The 23,900-nt window shown below is 45.1% G+C and overlaps 1 protein-coding gene across 6 annotated transcripts in view; it reads left to right on the top strand.

The window, feature by feature from the left end:
• Window positions 1-23,900, top strand: part of MARK1 (microtubule affinity regulating kinase 1) — a 71,960-nt gene that overhangs the window by 38,936 nt on the left and 9,124 nt on the right. For 2 of the 6 annotated variants that reach the window (XM_045816868.1, XM_045816859.1), the window contains exons 6-16: window positions 683-753; window positions 4,698-4,754; window positions 6,745-6,981; window positions 7,083-7,202; window positions 13,840-13,939; window positions 14,966-15,078; window positions 17,579-17,732; window positions 18,036-18,232; window positions 19,564-19,664; window positions 21,057-21,221; window positions 22,853-23,104. In XM_045816868.1, coding sequence (XP_045672824.1) covers window positions 683-753; window positions 4,698-4,754; window positions 6,745-6,981; window positions 7,083-7,202; window positions 13,840-13,939; window positions 14,966-15,078; window positions 17,579-17,732; window positions 18,036-18,232; window positions 19,564-19,664; window positions 21,057-21,221; window positions 22,853-23,104 — 1,567 coding nt within the window. Of the gene's footprint in view, window positions 1-682; window positions 754-4,697; window positions 4,755-6,744; window positions 6,982-7,082; window positions 7,203-13,839; window positions 13,940-14,965; window positions 15,079-17,578; window positions 17,733-18,035; window positions 18,233-19,563; window positions 19,665-21,056; window positions 21,222-22,852; window positions 23,105-23,900 lie in introns of those variants that run through there. The other 4 variants (XM_045816876.1, XM_045816882.1, XM_045816896.1 and 1 more) reach the window with 4 other exon arrangements.

The following is a 23,900-nucleotide window of genomic DNA, read 5'->3' as shown; positions in this document are numbered from 1 at the left end:
TCATGAGGCTGGGGATACAAAGAAAGTGCAGATATGATGATGGTGCTCAAGTAGTTTGAAGTTCACCTGGGGTCACAGAAGATGCACATAAGGATGACTTAATTCTGCATAATAACAGTTAGCTACGCAGTAGATGGGATGAGTATGGTGTGAATAAGTGTAGTCAGAGTGTAAGAAGGAAACGAAAGAAATCAACGTGTGTGGAGATGGTGAGATGGAATTTGACCAAGGCTACGTGAATTTAAGAGAGAGAGAGGTCCAACATAATAAGACTCTTGTCATTTTATTTGAAATGTAGACCCCCAAAGACAAAGCCAAATGTGATTTCTGATTGCCCATGTCGTGGCTTCCCTTTATTAGAACGGATAATAAAGAGTTGACTGTATTTTTTTTACATAATACTTGAAAAGCAGAAGGCAAGTTTTCTTGGTTATGTTTTTTTTATGATTTATTCTTTAAAAACTTTTGCTGAATCACTAAGCTGCTACCAATACTCAATTCTATATGTATTTTTTTTGCTTTTTTTTTTCTATTCATGGAATAGTTTGTGATTTACATAGCACTCTCAGAAAATTGTGGGCCAGAAGCTTCTTTAAAAACAAGGCTAAAACTTGACATTGCGTATATTGTTCATTGAAAATCTTATGTATATTTTACTGCCTGCTTTACCTTTCTGATTCAGGTGAAGTATTTGATTACTTAGTTGCCCATGGAAGAATGAAAGAAAAAGAGGCCCGTGCAAAATTTAGGCAGGTACGGAAAGTAGTTTTCAACTTTGTTTTGCTGATATTTTTAGTAAATGTACATTGGACAGTGTCACAAACTGCACTTCAGGGTATATGGTGTTTTAAGAAGAAACATTCTTGCTTTCTTATACTTTTTATGAATGGGACACCGAAAAAGACATCTCTTCTTCCTGAATTTAAATTTAAAAGAGTAGCAAATGGTTACTTTTAGATGATTACAAATAGCGAAATGCTTATAGGTGAGACTCATTAACTGATAGTCTTGGAGATATCGACTGGGCTCAGATAGAAAAGAAATACTTAAGGCTTTATCTCATCATTATTATAAAGTATTGTTCGCTCTGTGTACGCAGTATGTATGTGTACTGTTTAAAAGGGTTTTGGTCTTATTTTCTTTTATAATTAAAGATGCCTTGGTATTAGAACTCCTATTTTTATAGATTTAAAGACTATGATCAATTTTATTTAGTCAGGTAGGCAAGGAACCTTGCAAATGTGGCAGAAGAATATGGTAAGATATTTGTATTTCCAATTCAACTTGAATATGACTTGTTACAGAAATGACAAAATAAGAAAAAGAAACAATTTTAAGTTGATCTAGGATTTTATTTTTAATTTTTAGGAAAGAAAGGATTGAAGTTAGCCTATGCTATAAATCACTGTAGAAATGACACATTAATAAATTCCCAGTCATGTCTAACGTTTACTGAAGTAAAGTTTCAGCAGACAACTGACTATATCCCAAACCAGCTGACCAAAAAAAAAAAAAAAAAGAGTGAGTAGTGAGTCTTTAAAATACACGTTAAGATCCCAGTGGGAATATTTCATGCCAATTGGGATTTCCTGGCTCATCAGCTATGAACGACAGCTACAGTGACAGTATTGATATAACGTGACAGTGACATTTAAAGCGATGACTGCACTTTATACTTCAGGTAAGCCTGGACCTGGACAGCCAGGACAGGAAAGAGTTGAACATGAACACCATTCGGTTTCTCCAGGTTGCTCCCTTATGGCCAGTGGTTTTTAGATCCGGCTGTTTTAAGGTGCCTGTTTCTAGGACCCTATCCTGAAGGAAAGGCCTACGCATGTCTTTGGCATAAAGCATTTTGCAAACTGTGTTCCGAAAAGTCATGGTTCTGTGAGAGAGTAACAGCAGAGGTTTCCCAAAATGAACTCTGTGATCAGTTTGGAGGATGCTCTGTCGAAGCTGAGCAGGTTTTATTCTTCCCTGCTGCTTCAGAGCTGCTCCAGCGGTTCATACCCTATGTCCTTGACTCGACTGTTAGATACGGCACAGGTGCGCAGGACAGTTCAAGGCCACTGTAGCAGCCACTAGTCCTACAGTGCCTCTGCGCTCCTCAGGATTGGGTGGCCTGCGAGAAAACGGCGGTGTTCACTCAGCTCTTCCAAGAGCAAGGCTGCTCCTTCAAGCTTGGGAGTTCCTCACCCACTTTCTAACGAGCTGCGGAGGAACCCTAACAGTTGCATCTCACAGCACCACGCCGGCGTGTCTGGTCTTACAGGCAGCGTAGGCCTGGCGGTGATGCATGGTTTCATGGTCTGTAACAGAAGGACCACAGGGAGATTCCTGCATCCTACTCATGGGTGTTTTGAGAGGGGCGGGTCTGGCCATCCAACAAGGCAGTAAAACTTGGACTTGGGGCTGGGGTTCTGGCAGCGAGTCAGAGTCAGAATTTCTTTCACGGCAGAGATTGCCCCTGGCTGGGTAAGTGTGGTGATACTATCAACCACCATGTCTGCCGCTGGGGGTCAGAGGGTGTAGAGCTTGGGGAGAGTGAATGCTAATACAGAGCATTCTCTTTAGTTATCTTTCCATTCTTAAAGCCTTGAGGCCCATGGGATTTTTATTCCAGAAGTGCCTACAGAACTGCTTTCATAGAGATTGTTCTGTCCAACGTGAAATGCGTGTTTGGCAACCCAATCGTTATCTGTCACATGTCTTCTTCACTGTATCAAGGCAAAGAGGCTTGAAAAAGATAATATTATCAGCAAATTTCTGTCATCCATGGTACAAACATAGCCTTATAGTATGACCATACTCTGGCCATGTATTGTGTTCAATAAGAAGTATTAATATCTGTATGTAAATATATAGATCTCTTGGCTAATGGCCATATTTTAGTGAACATTGGATATTAGAGTTTTGAAGCCTATTGCTTCAGAAAACATGCCACAAGTATTCATTGGAAGGTTCTTCTGTGTCCTGGGGACGCATGCTTCAGATCAATCATTGTCATTCATAACCCTTCTGCTCAGAAACATGGAGTAGGTCTGTAGTGCCTGCTCGGTCTGAAATTCAGAGACTGGCCGGCCTGTCTATCAAGGTTTTTACCGTTACCACTTCCCGCCAGCTCTCCAAACAGCGTTTGTCCTCAGCATCGGTGCGTTTCGCCCTCTCCCCTGCCTCCACCCCATCACCAAACCTCCACACACTGAAATATCACTGTCCTTCAAGGATGGCCTAGCTCGGGTATCACCAACTCCAGGAAGCGTTGCACACTGAATCGATTAGGGAGTCTTTTGGATTACCCTCACTTCTTTGTACTTCTGCTTCTATGGCCCTGCCGTGCGTTGTGGTTCCTCGTGCACAGGTCTTCTCCTCCTAATCAGACCGCCAGCTCCTTAGGGGCCGGGTCCACGTAGTGCTAATTTTGGTGTTCGCCCTAGCACATTTTCTTGCACATAGCAGGTACTCAATAAACGGACTGTTGACTCAAAATAAATGTGATCAAATTACCTATTACTCATCGTGTGTTGATTTTGTTTTGAATCCATATCTCCTTTGTCTTTGAACCATTTTAATATACATCAGGATGATTTTAGGGCACCAACCTGTCTGTTTCACCTCTTAGTACCCAGAAGTTTTGTTTTAACCCATACTCCTGGTAACATGGCCATACCTCATGTCATCGTTAGAATTTTAGAAACCTCATTACTCTCTCCGTTTGTCAACACCTAACCAATATTCGATATTCCAACTGTCTTTGCTTGTAACTGAATCCACAGAATTGAATGTTCTGTTGTGCATTAAAATGGTTGTCCTCCTAGACATGAGACATAAGTATTTGTACAAAATAGCTCTTACTTGATTGCTGCAAGAATCTTTCCAATTCTGTGTTCACTGTAGTACATTATTAGGAAAGAATTGCTACATCCTAGTTCTCATTTGTATCTTTGGCTCTTAACCTGTTGGGTTTTTCCCAGTTTAGACCTTGTACCCAACGAGCCTGAAGTAATGGTTGAAAATTACAGCTGCATACAAAATCTAGTGACGGATTTGCCTGCCTGACTTAGTGACAGGCTTAAAATGAAATTTTATTTTTTATTCTTTTCTTTTGATAATTGCATCTATTGTGAAGGCACAAGTTTCCCCCACACCTTTTCATATTTGAACACACAAAGGATATTGCTAAAATACCCCACTGATAAGCTCTTAGTCCATTGGCCTCACTGAAGAAACATGTGTTGAACACATTGGACATAATTCCTAAAATAGAGCTCTGCTCTTTGAACTGGAACCAACTATTTTGGAATACTGATTTATGTTCACCAAAGTTCTTATTCCAACACTGGAATAAACAAACTATTTAACCAAAGCTACAAATTGTACACATTTGATCATGTAAAATATAACCAGAGAAATATAACCACCCATAAAAATCTTCACAACTCTGACAAAAAATATTTTAGTATATTTTTTTCAAGTGCATACTACTTTTCTATATTTTCTACATTTAAGAGTGAGTTTCATCACTTTGACTTTGGTATGTGTAATTTTCTGAAGTAAGGGAACAGTGAAATTATTAAATGTCACTTTAAACTTCAAGTTACCAATTTATCTAAATTGGGGGTGATAATTGGGGAATATTGTGCTTTTTTTTAAACCCGGAAATAACATTTAATCTTTCGCCCAAATATTTATTTCAGATTGTATCTGCTGTGCAGTATTGCCATCAAAAGTGCATTGTCCACCGTGATCTTAAGGTAAGCCACCGATTTTATAACAGAAAATTGTAAATTCTTAACTGATAGTTTATAACATTAGAGCCGTCTTTGGTTGCCTAATTGTGCCAGGCACTATACAAGAAAATTAGTTTTTATTTACTCTTCACAGCAATTTTAGGAAAGGCAGTATTCTCACTGAGAAAATGAAAATATATGAGTAATTATCTAGCATTCAAGGCGAGAGGATTTGATTCACCACTAATAAGCTCATTGTAATAGATAAATGTGGAACTTTGTCTGAAACTGAGAATGCCTAAAGTCCTATTCAGTGAGAAACAAGGTCTGGGCACAAATCCAGGTTGGTCTGATTTAAGAGCCAATTCTCATTCTGTACATTAAAGCTCAAAGAAATAAGGGAAAATGTTACACATTTTTTATGAACCTCAAATGTATCTGATTAGTATCAAGCTAGGTACTTGGATGTAACAAATGTATAATCAGAAACACTTGTGGCAATGCACATCGGAGCAGAGACCCCTCTCTGAGGCACCGATTTCGTTTCCATGGGGCATGTATCACAAGGAGGGACTGCCAGATCACATAGTTCTAGTTTTAGTTTTTCGAGGACGTCCATACAGTTCTCCATAATGTCTGTGCCGATTCACATTTCCATCAACGGTGTACAAGGATTCCCTTTCCTCTGCATCCTCCACCGCACGTACACTTCCGATGCTATAGCCATCCTGACAGGCGTGTGCTGTCTCGTTGTGATTTCTGACTCGAGTTTCCCTGCCGACGAGGGGTGCTGAGCACCTTATCCTGTACCTGTTGGCCATGTATATATGCTTTGTAAAAATGTCTGTTGAGGTGCTTTGACCATTTTTTGAGTTATTTTTTGTTTTGTTTTGCTTTTTCCTATTGAGCTCTATGAATTCTTTATCTATAGCATGGGCAAAAGTAGGTTTACCATTGTGAGTATGCAAAACACAGAGTTTATTTAGTCTTACGTTATTGTTTATTGATTGCTGTATGATTTTCCATATGAACAACGTAAACCCACTTTTTCTCCACCCAGGATTTTGCATGTTAACCCTTTATCAGGCATGTGGCTAACAGGTATCATCTCACAATCCACAGTGGCCTTTTAATGCTAGTCAAATATTACTCCTTTTTGGAACCTGATAAAACACAGCTACAAAGTAACCTACAACTTTCTTAGCTTATCCGTTGTAAAAGAGCTTGATTTTTTTTTTAAAAAAAAGTTCAAAAGCAAATGACTTTCTGGAATCACTTGCATTTACCAAGGGCTCATTTCAGGCTTTTCCTTGGAGTGATTCTGATTTCGGATTTTGGAAAACTAGGATCTCAGAACGTGGAGGGTGGGAGTGGCGAACCACTGCTTTCTCCCAGCATAGACCTCCAGGGGAGACTCTGGTTTCAAACCAGCAAAAGGAAGCTTCAACAGACAAGATCTAATGGAGCCTGTATTGTATCGCGTTGCTTTAGCGAAAGCACAGAACTTGGTTGAGGCAGCATTCTGTGGGAGAGGACAAAGGACTGAACTCAGTAGCCCCAGAAGCCCCGACAGGCAGTTATTGTAGGTATTCGTTTTGCATTAACCAATGATCCTCTATTAAAATAGGGCTCTGTTGGGTAAACGTTGTTGCTTTAAGCCCAAAACGGATTTGTGTCACATTGACCGATGTTCTTCCGGCTAAGAACATATTAAAATTACAGTACCAGGATGTCACTTACCTTGAAGAACAAGTGGGTTTGAAATAGCCTTTCTTAAGCAGTTGCAGATGCACATAAAAACGAGAGCTGTCCCTGTGTAGTTAGTGCTCACATCAGCCCTCTGCTGATGCAGCTCTGACCAGATAGATGGACCTACCCTGCTGGTCCCATGGACCAGCTGTCCCATTGACCAACGAGAGGCAGAAGAGAGGTGTTTGGGGTCGGAAACAGGTGTAACGGAGACTTGGTGCGATGTAGGCTCTTTACATTGTCCTTTTTATTATTTTCCTCTTAGGCTGAAAACCTTCTCCTTGATGCTGACATGAATATTAAAATTGCTGACTTTGGTTTTAGTAACGAATTTACAGTCGGGAACAAATTGGACACGTTCTGCGGAAGCCCCCCCTACGCCGCCCCCGAGCTCTTCCAAGGGAAGAAGTACGACGGGCCCGAGGTGGACGTGTGGAGTCTCGGCGTCATCCTCTACACGTTAGTCAGTGGCTCCTTGCCTTTCGATGGCCAGAACCTAAAGGTACCCGCGGGGCCCGAGAGTCAGTCGTGCGTCCTTCCCCGCCCACGCGCGTTTTCCGTGGCAGCCGGTGACCCGGGCTTTTCTGCTGCTGCTCTTTGCAGGAACTGCGGGAGCGAGTCTTGCGAGGGAAATACCGCATTCCCTTCTACATGTCCACCGACTGTGAGAACCTCCTGAAGAAGTTGCTCGTGCTGAATCCCATTAAAAGAGGCAGCTTGGAAGTAAGTCCGCTTTGGGGTGCTCCAGATTTCTGTTGAACAGTCGAAGTAGTCTGGGAACTGAAGAGCATTTAAAAATAATTTCTTTCCTGTGTGTGTGTTTTTTTTTAAAGAAAATTGCCAAATCATCTCATTTGTCTTTTGTTTTGCGCTAGGAAAGTAACGTGATTCTTTCACTGTTTGAGTTATCACAGTGGGTGTCTGTAAAGACTGTTGTTTCTTCTTTGTCTGGAAATGATGTAGGAAATTAAAACGGCAGAAACCGGGAGAAGGTGGCGTTTTAGTTGGAGAAGGAGGGAAACCCAGCCTTGTCCCAGGTTGCTCGATCCGATACAGAAACCGTGCGTTTAGTACGTACAAATGTTCTGGAGAAAAAAGAAGGCGGTGAAAATTCGAATCCAGTAAATCCTTCATGGCTGCATCTGAAACTGGTATCTGATGTTTTATGTAGAAACCTCAGCATCAGTACAGACAATTGACAAATATTTAAGTAGAACATTGGAAACAGGTATTTCGTTTCTTAACAGACTGGTGTGTTACCTACTTGCGTGCCATCTGTGAGGTTATTTATAGTGACAGATGATATTATAAATATACTAAGTATATTTATATATATATACTTACATAGCGGGAGAACATCAGAGATTCATAACCGAAACGTCTCACCTTTGTACCTTCTGATGCTGCAATTAGAACAACTTATTTCTTTTTTTATTTAAAAAAGTTTTTTTAGAACAACTTATTTCTGAACTATTTTGCCCGGCTTCTTAAAGAGTGGTGTTTTACCTGGACGAGTTCATGTCAGCAGGTATTGTTCACTGGGACGTTTCTGTCTTCGTTTATTCGCCTTAGCAGATAAGGTAGAACACTCAAACAATTAACCTCTTGTAAACCGTGCCTTTTTAGAGTAGCAGTCGGGCTTTCTGGCACAGACTCCGTGCCTTGCAGAGAGCCATCCCTGGGTACAGAGCTCACAGATCAGTTTGGGCTTTGTGGTTTCATCTTCGTAAGCATGTTTCACTACAAGATACAGTACGTCTTGATGGAAGTTAAAGGATGGTGACCCCCATTGTGAGATTATTTTAAATGCGTTGTATCGGTTATTAGATATCAGTTATTAGATTATAGCTTCAACTGACAATTGATTATATCTATTCAATTATTAGATTGACTTTCAATTATTAGATGAACTTATTTTCTTACTAAACTAATCATTGATTAGTTATAATCAACTGTTAGATATTTTTTACTGACTTATTTGTTTAAATGTAATGAGTTCCTTCCTATGGTGTTTTTTTCCTTTGGGGTAAAAGAATATGTTAATGTTTTAATAGAGAAATGTGTGCAGTGGAAAAGCTACTTCCACATACTGCCTTTGTAAACTTACTTGCAACCAGTATTCGTAGAAAATTATGGGAAATAGTTAACCAGTGAAAACGGTTGAGGCTCACATATCAGTTCTAAAATTGTGTGGGGGCATAAGTCCCTCCTAATCTCGCTTTATGACTCACTTTTGTCATAGGGGCCTCGTTTACCTGAATGTCACTTAATAAAATGCCCAGAGTTGACGCATCAGCCCAGCGCATTAGCCAAGCAAAAGATCACACAAAAATTATTTGGTAGAATAGATGTCACAAATATATATATTTGATATATATAGAGAGAGACACATATATATTTGATATATATATAGACATATATATTTGATATATATGGACAGTTGAGAAGATGTAAGGTGCACTTAGTGTTTTAAACATGATTAGTTTACAGTAGCCAAATATTAAATCTTTTCTTCTTAGCATTAAAATTCAAAGTATTGAAGTATTAGAATTCTCTGAGTTGAATTCAAAAGGTGAGTCATTATTCTGAAAACATTTGATCATCAGAAACTCAACATGATGCATTTGAATATGGTCTGGAACCTGCTCCAGTTTATCAAAACTAAGTTTTTCAGCCACAGAACCAGGAGTCCGCGTTGGAAATATGATAATATTGCAGAAATCACCTGACGAAGCCTGGTATGCTTCAGGGCTCCCAGAAATGACTTTCCAGAGAAACCTGACACTTCAAAAAAAAGATTTCTGACACCAAACCTTAAGCAACTTGAAATGACAGTGATGTCAAAAATTAAATTAGTCTTCACTTTTACTTTTTTCATACCAATTTTATGATCAATTTTACGATCAATTTTACAACCAAAAGAACCCCATAAACTATAAAAAGCTGCTGTTTTCAAAACACTAATTTCAGTGCGTAAACATACATTTTTATAGAGTTGTACTCTTTGCTGGTCGTGCTGCAGTCTCTTTTTGTTCTTTTCTTCTTTTTTTAAATATTTTATTTACTTATTTTTAGAGAGGGAATGGGGGGGAGAGAGGGAGAGGGAGAGAGAGAGAGAGAGAGAGAGAGAGAGAGTCATCAATGTGCGGTTGCTGGGGACCTGGTCTGCAACCCAGGCATGTGACCTGGCTGGGAATCGAACCTGCGACACTTTGGTTCTCAGCCCGAGCTCAATCCACTGAGCTATGCCAGCCAGGGTCTTTTTTTTTCCTTTTTAACTCAAAAGCTTTAGGTACCTAGTTTTTGCCTTATCCTAAGAGTGAGCTCCTTCCTTGTCAACTGCGACATTGTCGTCCTTGGATCGTGCATCGTATTTTATTTAACTATTCCCTGCTTTTGCACATTTGAGTTGTTTTCATGGTTTTTGCTAAAAATAATGTGATATACTAATTTCCCTTCGGGATATACACTTAGATGAATTCTCTAGAATGTAATTATAGGGTCAAAGGGTACTAACAATCTAGTAGTTCTCATCTGTCGGTACCCAAAGATCCTGTGTGACCTGGGCATCTGAGGTGCCTGTTCTCCACAGCTTGATGCAGCATTGGCTGTCATAGTTTCTACTGTTTGGTGCCTTTGTGGTAATGCTAGAGTTTGCCATAATTGCTTTAGCTTTCATTTATTTCATTAAAGATCATGCTCGGTATTTTTAATGACTAAATCAACTATTCTTCCTGCTTGTCTAAACAGGTCTGATTAATCAGCCTTGTAGATGTGTAGTAGCTCTGTACATTTTAATATGAAATATCTCCCATTCTTTCCCATATTTTTTAAAAAATGAAACTTTATGTATTTCTTTTTGGTGTTACTTGTGTATCCTGAGTTATTTATTAAATGCTAGTCTTTCTTCAGTATATAATTTACTGACATCGAAATTTCATTTAGACAATTTTGGGTGGCTACTCATTTCCTTACTAAACTAATTATTTTAACTTATATAACACCTTCCTGTTGCTTCTAGATATGACTGCAAACATTACTGAAGTATTTCTTAAAGCCTTATAAATGAACTACCTCCATGAAAATAGAATTAATGAAATTAATTTCATTGTCTGCATGACCTATATAGCTGTTTCTAGATCTTACACTGTTATATAATTTTTTAGGCTGTGTGTATGAATGTTGCCAGCTCTTCCTAATTGCACTGGTAATGGGAGGGATGGTGTCACGTGATTTTTAAAGGATTTGTGTTTTTATGTTGTGCACTAAGTTTTTATTTCCTATTTATGTAAATATTGATGTATCTAGATGTTTTTATTAGATTCTGCAAAACTTTTGTGCTATTCCATATATATACACACACGAGAAAAACTATACATATATTTTTTTCTTTTATGTCCAGTTCTTGACCAGGATGGACTGTGTTACCTTTAAAATAATGCAGAATTTGAGCTAAAGTCAAGCTCCTACTTTTTGCTCTTTCTCTGTCATCTTTGGTTCTCCTGAAAAATACCTTTTCTTAGTTCAGCTCAGATCATCTTCAGCAATTTGTTTATGTTTGGCCAGTACCAGTGACAGTACTGTCAATGATCCTGCCAATAATAATAGCCTTTTTTAAAAATGCCAGGATTTCTAAGTACACACTCAGAAATATATGATGTCATTTACAAAGGTTGAAACCATCTAAGATAAGATAAATTCTTTCCATCTGGCCAACCTAAAGCCCATCATTTTTTTTTATGTGCACCAAAGTGGAAGTTGTGGATTTCCACTGTTAGTTTGTTGAATTCCTTATCATTTCGTCTGAACCAATCATTTTGTCAGAATTTCCCAGGAAGTAGTAATTCATGTTCATTGGCAGTGGTGGCTGGAGTAAGCTTTCTTTTGTTAAGTTTAGAATCTCGTTTGACTTCGTTGTTTCTTGTTATGGGATCTCAGATGAAATCGGAAGTGGATTAGGTCAGTCAGCGGGTCCTGTGTGGTTTTTGACCCAGCGATGCCGACCCTGCCCACAGCCTCCCAGCCCAGGTCACACGAGTGCCCTCCACCATCACACAGTACCTGCTTTGCCTGGGGACACTGCTCCCTTGGCCTTGAATGTTAACTCTGTGGTTCCCACAGAAGAATTTTAGATAGGCATGGGGTTTTTCCTTGATGTGGACACATACATAATAGTTATGAAATGAGCACCAAGTAAACACAGTTTAATTGAGAAATATTAGAAAATTCAGATTATCTTTTTTTAAGATTTTATTTATTTATTTTTAGAGAGGGAAGGGAGGAAGAGAGAGAGAGAGAAACATCAATGTGCGGTTGCTGGGGGTCATGGCCTGCAACCCAGGCATGTACCCTGACTGGGAATCGAACCTGTGACACTTTGGTTCACAGCCTGCACTCAATCCACTGAGCTACGCCAGCCAGGGCCAGATTATCTTAAATTGGCTTGTAATTGTTTATCTTCCACCTCTTGCATCTGGTATTGCCACTACATTTCTTGCTTAATTCATGGATACCCAGTTCTGCCAGGTGCCAGAGTTAGAAGCCTCACAACCCTCCTGGATTCCATCCGGTCCCTCATTCCTTAAATGAGTGTTGTCATCAGGGAGTTCAGATTATACCTCTACGGTCCTTCTTCCTTCCGCTTCCTCATGTCCAGTTCAGTCCTCTGCTGTCTGTCCCCTGGACGTTTTACCTGCCTCCTCGGCTGTCATATGTCACCAATCTCTGCATTTTACCCAAAGCCTTATTTTAAAGCAGCGCCCGGTTCAGAAGCAACGAGCATTGTTCTGAGAAAGCTAGCACGAGGCACAGTCTTTATCCCCCGGGATGTTAACTGTATGTAGTTAAGGAGAGGGGCCTGTGATGAAAGGAGAACTGTGATAACAGGAACAATGGGGTGTAAGCAGAGCTCCAGGGGAGCCCAGAGGAAGGACCAGACGTGAACTTCGACTAGTCTGCAGACGTGTACTGAGCGTTTAAGCGCTGGGTACATGTAGGGGCTGCATCTGTGTACGGAAGAAGTCAGACCCAGGGCATTCTTCGTTTGGCTTTGTGGTCAGAGGGGACGTAGATCATTAACAGGTAAACACAAAATATTTGCTGAGTGACGCTCTGCACTGAGTTGCCGGCAAAGATCAGAGTACACGAAAGAGTAACAAAAGGAGCCAGAGCATGTCTGGACCCTGAGAGCTTAAAAAAAAAAAAAAGAACTTAGATGGGAAACAAAGGACATTCCAGGCAGATGCCCTTGTCTTTTAATCCACTGGGAAAATAGACACCGATGGTCACAAGTTCTTCATTTCCTGCTGACATAGTCTCAACACTACTGTCGGGGCCCCCTTCTCCCCGTTTCCCTTGTCGTGGTGGACAGAGAGGGGCCTCGTCTCTGGCCCAAGACTTACCCGTCCATTCCTGCGCTGGATTCGGCACGTGTGACCCTGCAGGAAAGCCCTTCCCTCTGTGCCATCCAAGCCCCCACTCTGCGAACCCCTCCCCCCCGGCCTTTCCACACACCGAAATACCCTCCGCTGAAAAACAGGTGCCCGTCCGCCCCTCAGTCCCCGTCCAGAACCGCCGTCTAGCTCCCCCTTGCTGGCCACGTGTCTCAGACAGCCTCTGCACCCAGGCACTCATGGTCCCCAGTCGTCACCACCCACCCGCGTGCCTTGCCCTCTGGCCACCGCCCCCCTGAAACGGCCCTCACTAAAGCCAGCTGTCTGTGTTGCTGAGCACAGTCGACTCCTTTTTTAGTTACCGCCTTAGTTGACAGGTCACTCCTTTCTCTCTGAAAAACTCTCGCCTCGCCACCTTCCACACGGCTCTGTGCAGAGCCGATGTCCCTCCTCCACTCACTTTTGTCGGGGCCTTTAGTTCCTGGCCCCTGAATGCTGTGTTCCTTGAGGCTCTCGCCCGGGCTCTCTTCCCCACGTTCTCACGCCGTCCGCGCGCTCCTCTTGGAGAATCCATACGCTGTCACAACTGTGAGCTGAGTCCTGAATCTCTGGGCCTCGCCGTCAGTTTCTCTTGGCCCTGGCCCTGTCTCTCCTCCCCCAGAATCCAGTTACGGGGTTTTGTTGATGTTGATACATAGAAAATTCTGTTTTCCATCGCCACCGCCCCCCTTTCGTTCAGAGCAGCATCGTCTGTCTCCCACATCCCAGCGAAAGCCCCCCCCGTTGATTCTGCACCCCTGGTCTCGAACCCCTGACCTGGGAGGCCTTTCAAAACCACACTCTGGCAAGACATTCCTGACGTGATCGAAAGACACCTCCGTGACTAGGTCCCTGCTCGCTAAAATAGAGCTGCAACAAGTGGTTGGACGTCCTGGTTGGCCAAACGTAATGCAAAATTTATTTCCTAGCAAATAATGAAAGATCGGTGGATGAATGTCGGTCACGAAGAAGAAGAGTTGAAGCCGTATTCTGAACCTGAACCAGACTTCAATGACACAAAAAGAATAGGTAAGTATTTAAATGTCGTGAGAGGCGCGGTCCCCGGGCAGTAAGTGAGGGTCCTGTAGTGTTTAAGAATGCAAATGGGAAGCAATTTTTATTTGACAGATGCTTGAGTTACCACCTTTTCTTTCCCCGAATGTACACTAAACGTTGCACATTTCAAGTTCCTTAAGTTTATTCTCGCATGTATTATAATCTCATCCGACGGTTGGCAACAGTGATATAAAAACTAAAACAATGTAGACAAACCTCATTCTTTCCTTTCAGCAGTTTCTAGCAGGAAGAATGACTGATGGAAGTATCAGCACAGACCAGACTGATAAACCTCAGCCAAACATAGCGTGTCTGTCGACCAAAAATGCGGAGGCCCCTAGTGAACAGGGCCTCTTCCTCTCTATTTCCTGCCACTCAGCAGGGTCCATCCTCCCACGCCCAGCCCCGTTCTGTGTCCACGGCCTTGAGCAGCTCAAAACGTGCTCCTACCTAGCTTAGGAGCAGAGTGGAGAACATTCTAGGGTGCTAGGAATCTGATCCGAACAACTGTGGAATCCAAGCCTCCCAGAGAGGCATCAACCTGCCTCCCGATCAGAAAGCGGAAATGGTGAAGACATGGGAGAAACCCCTCCGTGAGAGGCTGGGGGTGTGCTGGGGTGTGGGGGAGAGGGAGAGAGACAGAGAGGAGTTTGTGTGTGTCTCACTCACACACACACACACACACACACACACACAGATGCTGAGTCTCCGGGTGGACACAGGAATTCAGCTCAGGAATGTGCTGGGCAGCGAGAAATGGAACAGGCCCCATCACGTCGAGCCCACGCTGGAGATAATTTCTGCGTGAAAAACCGTGACCCCACAGTATCCGAATACACGGTATCTGCTGATAATCCAGAAGTGTTTACTACTGACATTACACTTTAAAATTTCAGAACTTCGTTTTCGTGTCTGATGTCGGCAGACTCGGCCCATTTTTTTGTTCACGTGTTTACTAAAACCCATTTTCAGAAAATGTGCATTTCTTTCCATTTGCAGATGTCATGGTGACCATGGGGTTTGCACGAGACGAGATCAATGACGCCTTAATAAATCAGAAATATGATGAAGTGATGGCCACTTACATCCTCCTAGGTAGAAAACCACCCGAAGTAAGTTTCTCACCTTTGTCGCTTTGTTACCTAAGTCATTTCTTGAGCTAGCAATGGCTAAGTATAAGATACAGTGTTAGCAAATATATCCTGGGCGTAATCAGAAATAACATAAAAACCCCAACATCGTTCTGTATTCGAATTCAAAATTCAAGATGCTCAGTCATACACTGATTTCTTTGCTGAGTACCAAGAGACTCTATTACTCCAAAGCAGGCCTGGCACCTGAGCTCTAAGAGGCACCGTTCACAGTCTAGGCTTTGAGAATAGCGCCCCCCAGAGTTGTGCATCCCGAATGCAGCAGCCCTGCCGAAGGCAACGTGGTAGTTCTGGGTGTGCCGAAAAGACAGTGACAGAACCGAGAGGAAGTGACAGCGTTCAGAACACAGTGTATGTCTTCAGAGATTGGTGCAGGTGGGGACCCAGCCAGAAGCTGGTGATGTTTTTTACCTCGTGGAGTGTTACGTGGCTTTGATGCATTCAGGTGGCATTCTCAAGGCCGGGCCGGGTCTGTCGTGAGGCAGGGTTAGGAAGTCCCTGTCTGCAAAGGCCGATGGAACCGTAACAGCAAATGATCCTTTGGGGTTGCAGATACAGCAGCATCAGTGGAGAGTCAGGAACGGAGCCCAGAGCACTGGCGGTTTGTTGACAATCTGACATCTGTGGGAAGCATTTTATAGAATAGAATGAAGTTATTAATAACCAGATAGTACCCGAGAGTGAAGCAGTGCATTCGGCTGACATATACGGAGCCCACTGGGCATCAGAGACTGTGCTCAACTGTGGATGGAAAGGCGGGGAGGTGTCTGCTCCCGGGAGCCCCCAGTCTGACGGGCACATGAGCAGCCAGCAGTGTGGTGCCGTGTGTGGTCGGGGGAGGGCCCTAGGGGCCCTGGGAGCTTCCTGGGGGACCGGCACCAACAATGGGCCAGGACGTGCCAGAGGCAGATTAACAGCACTCGCGCCCCAGCTGGGAACGTGGGATGAGAGGTTTCTAGCGCAAGCCACTGGTGTCTGTGGCGTATTTGCCAAGAGAGTAGGTTTCAGGGGGGAGGTGGGAAGTCCGTTCGGCTTGAGGAGGCTGAACTGGAGGTCCCTGTGGAGGGGAGCCGTCTCATAGACGATGGGGTGAGGGGAGCGGGGTCCGGAGGGAGTGACGCGGAGATTTAGGCGTCCTCCTCAGTGACGTGCCAGGAACTGCTGTGGGCACTTCACGAGGATTCGCTCACTCGTCCAGTCCTCTCCACAGCCCCGCCGGGGAGGCGCTGCCATCACAGTGGAGGAGGGGGGCTGGGCTCGCTGGACGGGTGGTGTCCGGGGAGCGGAGTCGAGGGAATGTTAAGAAATGGGAAATGGTACAAATGGTTCTTTCTGAAGTCTTTGAACCGTTTCTACTTAGATTTTAGGCTTCACTCCTGAGATCTTTAATTTTCCTATTAATTTAAACATAAAGGAAGCACTGATTTGACAAATACTCAGTCCGTCCCGCGCGTGAATTAAAATGAAGCTGGAACTGTGCTGAATGCAAACTAATGAGGCACTTCAGGGAGTCAGAGTCTGAACTCGGGAGCCAGGCTCAGTGGCCCGGGCCCCCGCCCCCACCAGCCACTCCCTGTGCGACTCGGGCGATTTACTTCCTTTCTCTGTGCCTCAGTGGCCCGTCTGTTCAATGAGGCTGGCCACAGTACCTACTGCCTTGTAGGGTCACTGCGGGATAAGTGAGTTAATACTTCCGAAGTCCTCAGAACAGTTCCTGTGTGCTCTACGTAAGCTATTATCTGTTCTAATCCTCATCATCAGTATTACCTGCACCTTTGCATAGGAATTCAGGGGACCCACTGGGATCCCTGTTAAGTGATTTGGCAGAGAGTTTGCTGGCAACAGATGAGTTTTGTGTTGCAGAGGGAGGGGCAGTGTACTGATCTCCAGCGTACCATGCGTCCTTCTAAGTAGATGCAATTTCTGCATCAGAACAACCAGTAAACCAAATGTGGTTCTGTAAATGTGGCGGAGAAAACAAAACAACATGCACACACACCCGTGTATGCATCACGTTCAAACTTTAGATTTTGTCTTGACCTTGAATCCAGAGATGTCCCTTGACTCTCTTAGCCTCAGCTGTCCATCTGTAAAGTGCAGACGAGTAAGTCACAGGTTATTCGGTAACGATTAAACAACGTCACCCATAGAGAGAGCTTTGCACGGGACATAGCAGCCATTCAACAGTTGGCAGCAGTCATTGGGTGTTTCGACCAAACTGAGGCCCCAGAGCCATCGGGACAAGACAGCAGAGGACCCCACGTGCTCGTGGAAACCCATTATATCCATTTCCTTCGCTTCCTGTTTGCCCACGTGCAGTTCTCCTCTGTGCAAAGTAATCCTTTTTCAGTTCTGCCGACTGCTCGTACAGCTCGGAGTAGATTAGAGAGTCAGGAGCGCGTGTCGTTTGCCCGAACACCGCCGTGTTTTGAAACGCTGCTGGTCTCTCTTCTCCTTGCAGTTCGAAGGCGGTGAGTCATTATCCAGCGGCAGCTTGAGTCAGAGGTCGCGGCCCAGTAGTGACCTCAACAACAGCAGCCTGCAGTCCCCCGCTCACCTGAAGGTCCAGAGGAGCATCTCCGCCAACCAGAAGCAGCGGCGTTTTAGTGACCATGGTGGGGGGCAAGTCAGATAAGCGAACTCGCAGACCGATTCCACGCGCACCCGTGTGTTCTCAGCGCCATACGCCCACCCCCTCAATGTGCCCGCGTCACCCCAGCCCCCGGGGCTTCTGTCACCGAGTGACACCCAGAATCCCTTTCTCAGGGGCTGACCTAGTTTTTTTGTAATGAAACACCTTCCAGCTGACTTCAGAGTGTAAAATATGCAAATAGAGATATTTTTAATACAGAGTTTTTGTTTGAAAATATGTCCGTGGTTTTATAGCTAATTAGACCCTTTTCTTTTTTAAACGCTAGCTGGTCCATCCATCCCCCCCGCCGTGTCCTATACCAAGAGGTCTCAGGCCAACAGTGTGGAGAGTGACCAGAAGGAGGAGTGGGACCGAGACGTGACCGTGCGGAAACTCGGCAGCACGACTGTCGGCTCAAAGAGCGAGGTGGCCGCCAGCCCCCTCGTGGGGCCCGAGAGGAAGAAGTCCTCGGCCGTTCCAAGCGTGAGTTCCTGGTCTGGCCGCCGCGATTCGCGGTGCTTGTCCGTCGTCGGGACTTTCTGTCCAGAGGTTTTTTTTTTTTTAAGTGTTGCAGAATCTTAAAGTGAATCACGCATTTCAAGGACACACCAAAGGGATCGACCTTCTCCTAAATGCAGTTTAAGAACAAAACAAAATACGATATGCATTCCGTAATTTAAAATATGCATTCTCTAAATTGCACCAAACCTCTCCACAGAATGGTGCGTTAAACTTCCCTCTGCAATATGTACTTAACATTATATGAGTGCCTTTAATTTTACGTTTACGAAGGAGGCGTCTGTGAGGGCAGACCGTTCATAATTACTCTGTAAGTGTAGCTCACATTATCCACTTACACCAGCAAACTCAAGAAACTGTGCAGTGGGAGCTAGAAGAGAGATTGTGGCGGTCTGCAAGTCAGCAGGAAAGAAGAAAGAGACAAAATGTAGAAGTACGAAGACATACATATCTATTAACTCGCTAGGCCTCGTGATTAAACACATTTTAAGCTAATGCGTATTTTTAAAGAATCGTGAAAGCTGGATTATAGAAAAAAAATAGGGAAATTTTTGTCTGTAGGAGTAGGGATCAAACAGAAGAGCCTTCATCCCTTTGGAAAATTATTCCTGCGCAGTTGGGTGCCAGTCACGGGTCAAGGGCGTGGCGGGGGTGCTGTGCGTGGCGAGGAGGGCCTGGCCCACAGTAAGGAGAGCCAGCCCTTGTCACTTAGTCCTTCTGTTTTCTCCGAGCTTCTCGGGGTTGGCCTGCCCCCCGGCGCAAACCTGAAATGAGGAAATCTTCCCAGAGTGGCGCTTGCTCATCCCTCCCTCGGTGGCTCCGTGCCTTTGACCATGTGCCTTACTCTCCGTAGCATTCTACCCTTGGCTGGCCCCTCCTCTTCAGCACCTCGGGGTTCTGGTTTCTGCTGATGTTTACGTGGACTCATCCCTGGCTCCTAGTCCCACATAGCTGCCTCTTCCACTCACTGCCATGTCCTGTCCTCACCCCTGGCTTACAGGGAAGAGAATAGCACCCAGGTTGCTGGTTGCTTCCAAAGCAACTGCTCGCTGCTGCTGTAGAAGATAATGACCTTATGTGCTCTGCCTTTTACTCCTACAACCTACTGGGGGGGGGGGGGAGGGAGAGAGAGAGAGGGAGAGAGAGATGACATACAGCCCACTCATACAAGATTCTGGTCAATCACAATCGACCATTTGTTTTTTCCAGAGTCATCTGCAGCTTCCGTTATTTCTTTGCCTTCCCACACCTGCAGCTGGAATTTTAAAATGCCTTTCTTTCCCCTCTCCCTAAAGAACAACGTGTATGCCGGCGGTAGCATGGCGAGGAGGAATACCTACGTGTGTGAGAGGACCACGGACCGGTACATGGCCCTGCAGAACGGGAAGGACAGCAGGTAAAGGCCGCAGTGCCGGGTGGCCCTCCCGTGGGACGGTCCCGCGTTAGTGCTCTCGCCAGCAGCCCTGTGCGGGCGGGTCGAGAGGAAAGGAGACACAGGACAGAGAGGTCGCTGCCAACCATGCTCACCGGGGGGTCCTCCCTTCTGTGCGGGAGGGGAAGGGTGGGACAATACTTAGGGAGAACAGGAGGTACTACATCTCTCAGCCCCAGCCCGAGAATGTCTGAGTAAAATCTTCTCCAAAACTATTTCCTCTCTGCCTGGGACAAAGCAGATTGTCCCATCCTCGTCGGATCTTCGTCATTCAGGCCTTAGTCTCTCCATACACCCGCTGACCCCTTCTTCCTCTGATGACATGGGGCCTCTTGGCTGACCGCTGAGAACAGTGTGGTTCTCCAAGTGTTGTGTTTTACATAATGATCGACCGTGTTATTTTTATTTTTTTAAGATTTTATTTATTTATTTCTTTTAGAGAGGAAAGGGAGGGAGAAAGAGAGAGAGAGAAAGGGAGAAACATCAATGTGCGGTTGCTGGGGGTTATGGCCTGCAACCCAGGCATGTACCCTGGCTGGGAATCGAACCTGCGACACTTTGGTTCGCAGCCTGTGCTCAATCCACTGAGCTACGCCAGCCAGGGCGCTGTCATTTTTACTTAAAAAATGGAGCCGCTTTTCCTCATGAGTGATAGTGCAGGGCCGTCCTTCAGCATAGCACAGAAGAGCAGGGAGCTGATTCTTATAAAATTCTGTGCTGGGTTTCGTCCCCGGTCATTGCAGTCAACTTGACAGACTGTCCTTATGTTTGTCTCCTCTCAGTTAACAGACACATGGAGGCAGTGTCCACTCACCGTGAGTCATAAAAAGGCATCTTCCTTGCACGTAAGGTCCTTTAGGCTAGAAAGCGAGTTGGGGGTTGATTTCCGGCTTAGTGTTTTCCTGTCCTGAGCCCGGCTCGGGAGTTCCTTTAATCTACAGCAGTCACCTCGGCGATTCAGGAGAGGAGCTGAAGGTGTTTGAGTGATGTCCCAGCGATAGTGTGTTCGCCGTGACGATGAATTACACACCAAACTGGGATGTGCGGAGAGTGAAAAGCACCCCTAGTCACAATCATTCTACCCACAAAAATCATTCCGTCCCGCCTCAGAACCACATACACGTGAGGGCAGCTGTGGGCAGATCCTCCCCGTGGAAGGTGGCGGTGGATTCACCCTGCACGTCTTCCCCAAGAATGTTGATTTGCCCGTCACTAGTAATGCCACTAGCGCTAATTTCTTTTCAGTGTTTGAGTTATGAATGGTGTTCGTCCATTTACTCTGAAATATCTAGTTCTTAAATGTTAGTGAACAATGCGGTTTTCCTTCCTTTCTGCATTCCTGCTTTACGCCGGAAGCCTCACGGAGATGTCGGCCAGTAGCATATCTTCCGCGGGCTCGGCCGTGGCCTCTGGCGTCCCGTCTGCACGACCTCGCCACCAGAAGTCCATGTCCGCTTCTGGTCACCCTATCAAAGTCACACTGCCAACCATTAAAGACGGCTCTGAAGCTTACCGACCCGGGTAACGTGCTGGTGGCATTTCTTTTTGTTTGTTGAAGGGTTTTTAACAATGTGGTATCGGTGAAAAACCGTGATGGGCCCCGGGGGCCGGAGTAGTGCTGTGAGAACATGCAGACGTGAACTGCAGAACTGTAACATAGCTGCAGAACTGTAACCTAGCTGCAGAACTGTAACATGGCTGCAGAACTGTAACCTAGCTGCAGAACTCTAACATAGCTGCAGAACTGTAACATGGCTGCAGAACTGTAACCTAGCTGCAGAACTCTAACATAGCTGCAGAACTGTGACATGGCTGCAGAACTGTAACACAACTGCAGAACTGTAACCTAGCTGCAGAACTGTAACATGGCTGCAGAACTGTAACCTAGCTGCAGAACTCTAACATAGCTGCAGAACTGTAACATAGCTGCAGAACTGTAACCTAGCTGCAGAACTGTAACCTAGCTGCAGAACTGTAACATGGCTGCAGAACTGTAACCTAGCTGCAGAACTGTGACATGGCTGCAGAACTGTAACCTAGCTGCAGAACTGTGACATGGCTACAGAACTGTGACATGGCTACAGAACTGTGACATAGCTGCAGAACTGTGACATGGCTGCAGAACTGTGACATAGCTGCAGAGCTGTGACATGGCTGCAGAACTGTAACATAGGCCTCCCACGTCCCCTTCTCTCCGAGAATACTGCTGCTCATTCAGATCATTTTCTCGAAGGGTTTTATTTTAAATCCATTCTTAAGAGTACAGCATTGCTGCCTGATTGGTCATTTAGGTGAATTGACTTTATGATCCAAAAGCGAAAAAATCCTGAGGCTTGGGCATGGAGACCCCCGGGCCATGGTCCCGGCTCCTGCCGGTTACTCCTCAGTAAAACTGGCCTTTTAGCTTCCCTGTTGGTGAAACCGGTGATCTCAACGAGCCCCTCCAGGTAGAAGATTATGTGACTGTTTTTCTGGTTTGTGCCCATGTTAGGATTTCTCAAATCGGAACGTCTGTGATAGTCAGGCTTGTTCACCGTGCTGGAGGCGGCATGGGGTCTGTGCTGTTGCTGAGGCCTGAATGGTAGGGAGGGAGTGATTCGGTTCAAGTAAAAATCACGTTTCGCGTTCCTGAATGGAGTAGGTGAAGATAATAATTTAAAAAAAGAAAAAATACGCAGCCAAACGCCCCCCTCCCCTGGCCGGGTTTGGCATTTCTGATACTAAAGAGTATTTATTACTGTTTGTATCCTTGTGTCGGTAATATCTTCATCTTTTGTAGCTGCATTTTTACAAAAGGCATTTCGTTCTGAACCGAAATGGTATCCCTCTGCCTGTGATGGTTTAGCAACACGTCCAGTAAACCCTGCACCACCAAGTTCGAAGAAACACAGGGGACAGGCTGCATGACAGCCGCCGTGGCTGAGCACACAGCACAGTCAGTAAACATACAGGCGCCACATTATAGAAGTGTACACTTGAACTGTATAGAATGTTATGAACTAGTATCCCTCCAGTAAATTTCATTTTAAAAAAAGAAATAATAATAAAAGGTCTTAGAGCTCTAAAAAATAAAAAAAAGTGGCCAGAGCAAACTTGGTCTCCTTCCAGAGTCAGTCGTTATTCTGAACCGTGTGCGGTGACCTGTCCCACAGGGCCACCCAGAGAGTGCCTGCCGCGTCCCCGTCCGCCCACAGCATTAGTGCCAGCACCCCCGACCGGACCCGCTTCCCCCGGGGCAGCTCCAGCCGAAGCACCTTCCACGGGGAGCAGCTCCGGGAGCGGCGCAGCGCCGCCTACGCCGGCCCGCCCGCCTCGCCGTCCCACGAGCCAGGGGCCTTTGCGCATGCCCGGCGGGGCACGTCCACGGGGATCATCAGCAAAATCACCTCCAGGTTCGTCCGCAGGTCAGTACCGCCGCCGCCGCGCGTCCCCGGGGCCTCGGGGGTCGAGACGGAAACGTGCATGTGTGATTATTTCATCTCTGTACTGATTTTCCAAAACGGTTTTATGACTTCTTGTTAGAACTGCTCTGTTACAGACGTTTGCAGGAGGCAATCAAGTCTTTTCCTTTTACAGAAAGAAGGAAAATGGACAGAATGAGAATTTAAAATTTTTCTAGAGTGAGAAGGGCAAAACTCGACATCAAAAATGTGTTTTAAACAAAAAAAAGGCTCTCTCCCCTGCTTCAAAGCCTGGATTTAGGAAAAGGAATTAAATAGTTTCCATGCATCCTTTAAATATTTTTTTATCTTCAGAATACTTTGAAATGTCTCGCTAATAACATCCCCTTTCTTTCTTCCTTGAAAAAAGTCAATATACTACAACCGCACAGATTATCGTTGAAATTCAACGTCATAAACTTCAGAACCCAGTCGAGACACCATTAACAGCACACTTCTGCTCTAACAAAACAGTAAGATTGTGCTCTTTTCTGAAAAGCAAGCTTCCACACGCAGCGCCCGTGGACGACCCGTGTTGGCGAACACGGCGCAGGTGGCCGCCAATGCGGTCTGTCAGTAGGTCCCCCTAGAAGCCTGCCCAAGTCCTATGTGTGCAGAGCCCGGGGCCCAGCAGGATCCAGGGATGAGGGAGACAGCATTTGTTCCCTCCAGATTCGTCCCGTCCTGGGGGGAAAAAAGGGCCTGCAGACAAGCAGCCACAGCCTTAAGCAGAATGTGTGTGCAACAGGTGTGCGGGCAC

The sequence above is a fragment of the Phyllostomus hastatus genome, unplaced genomic scaffold (assembly GCF_019186645.2).
Source record: "Phyllostomus hastatus isolate PE091 unplaced genomic scaffold, TTU_PhHast_1.1 phas_contig_148, whole genome shotgun sequence".
Classification (NCBI taxonomy): domain Eukaryota; kingdom Metazoa; phylum Chordata; class Mammalia; order Chiroptera; family Phyllostomidae; genus Phyllostomus; species Phyllostomus hastatus.
The sequence above is the reverse complement of the archived record's forward strand: the minus strand, read 5'-3'. Positions and strand labels throughout refer to the sequence as shown.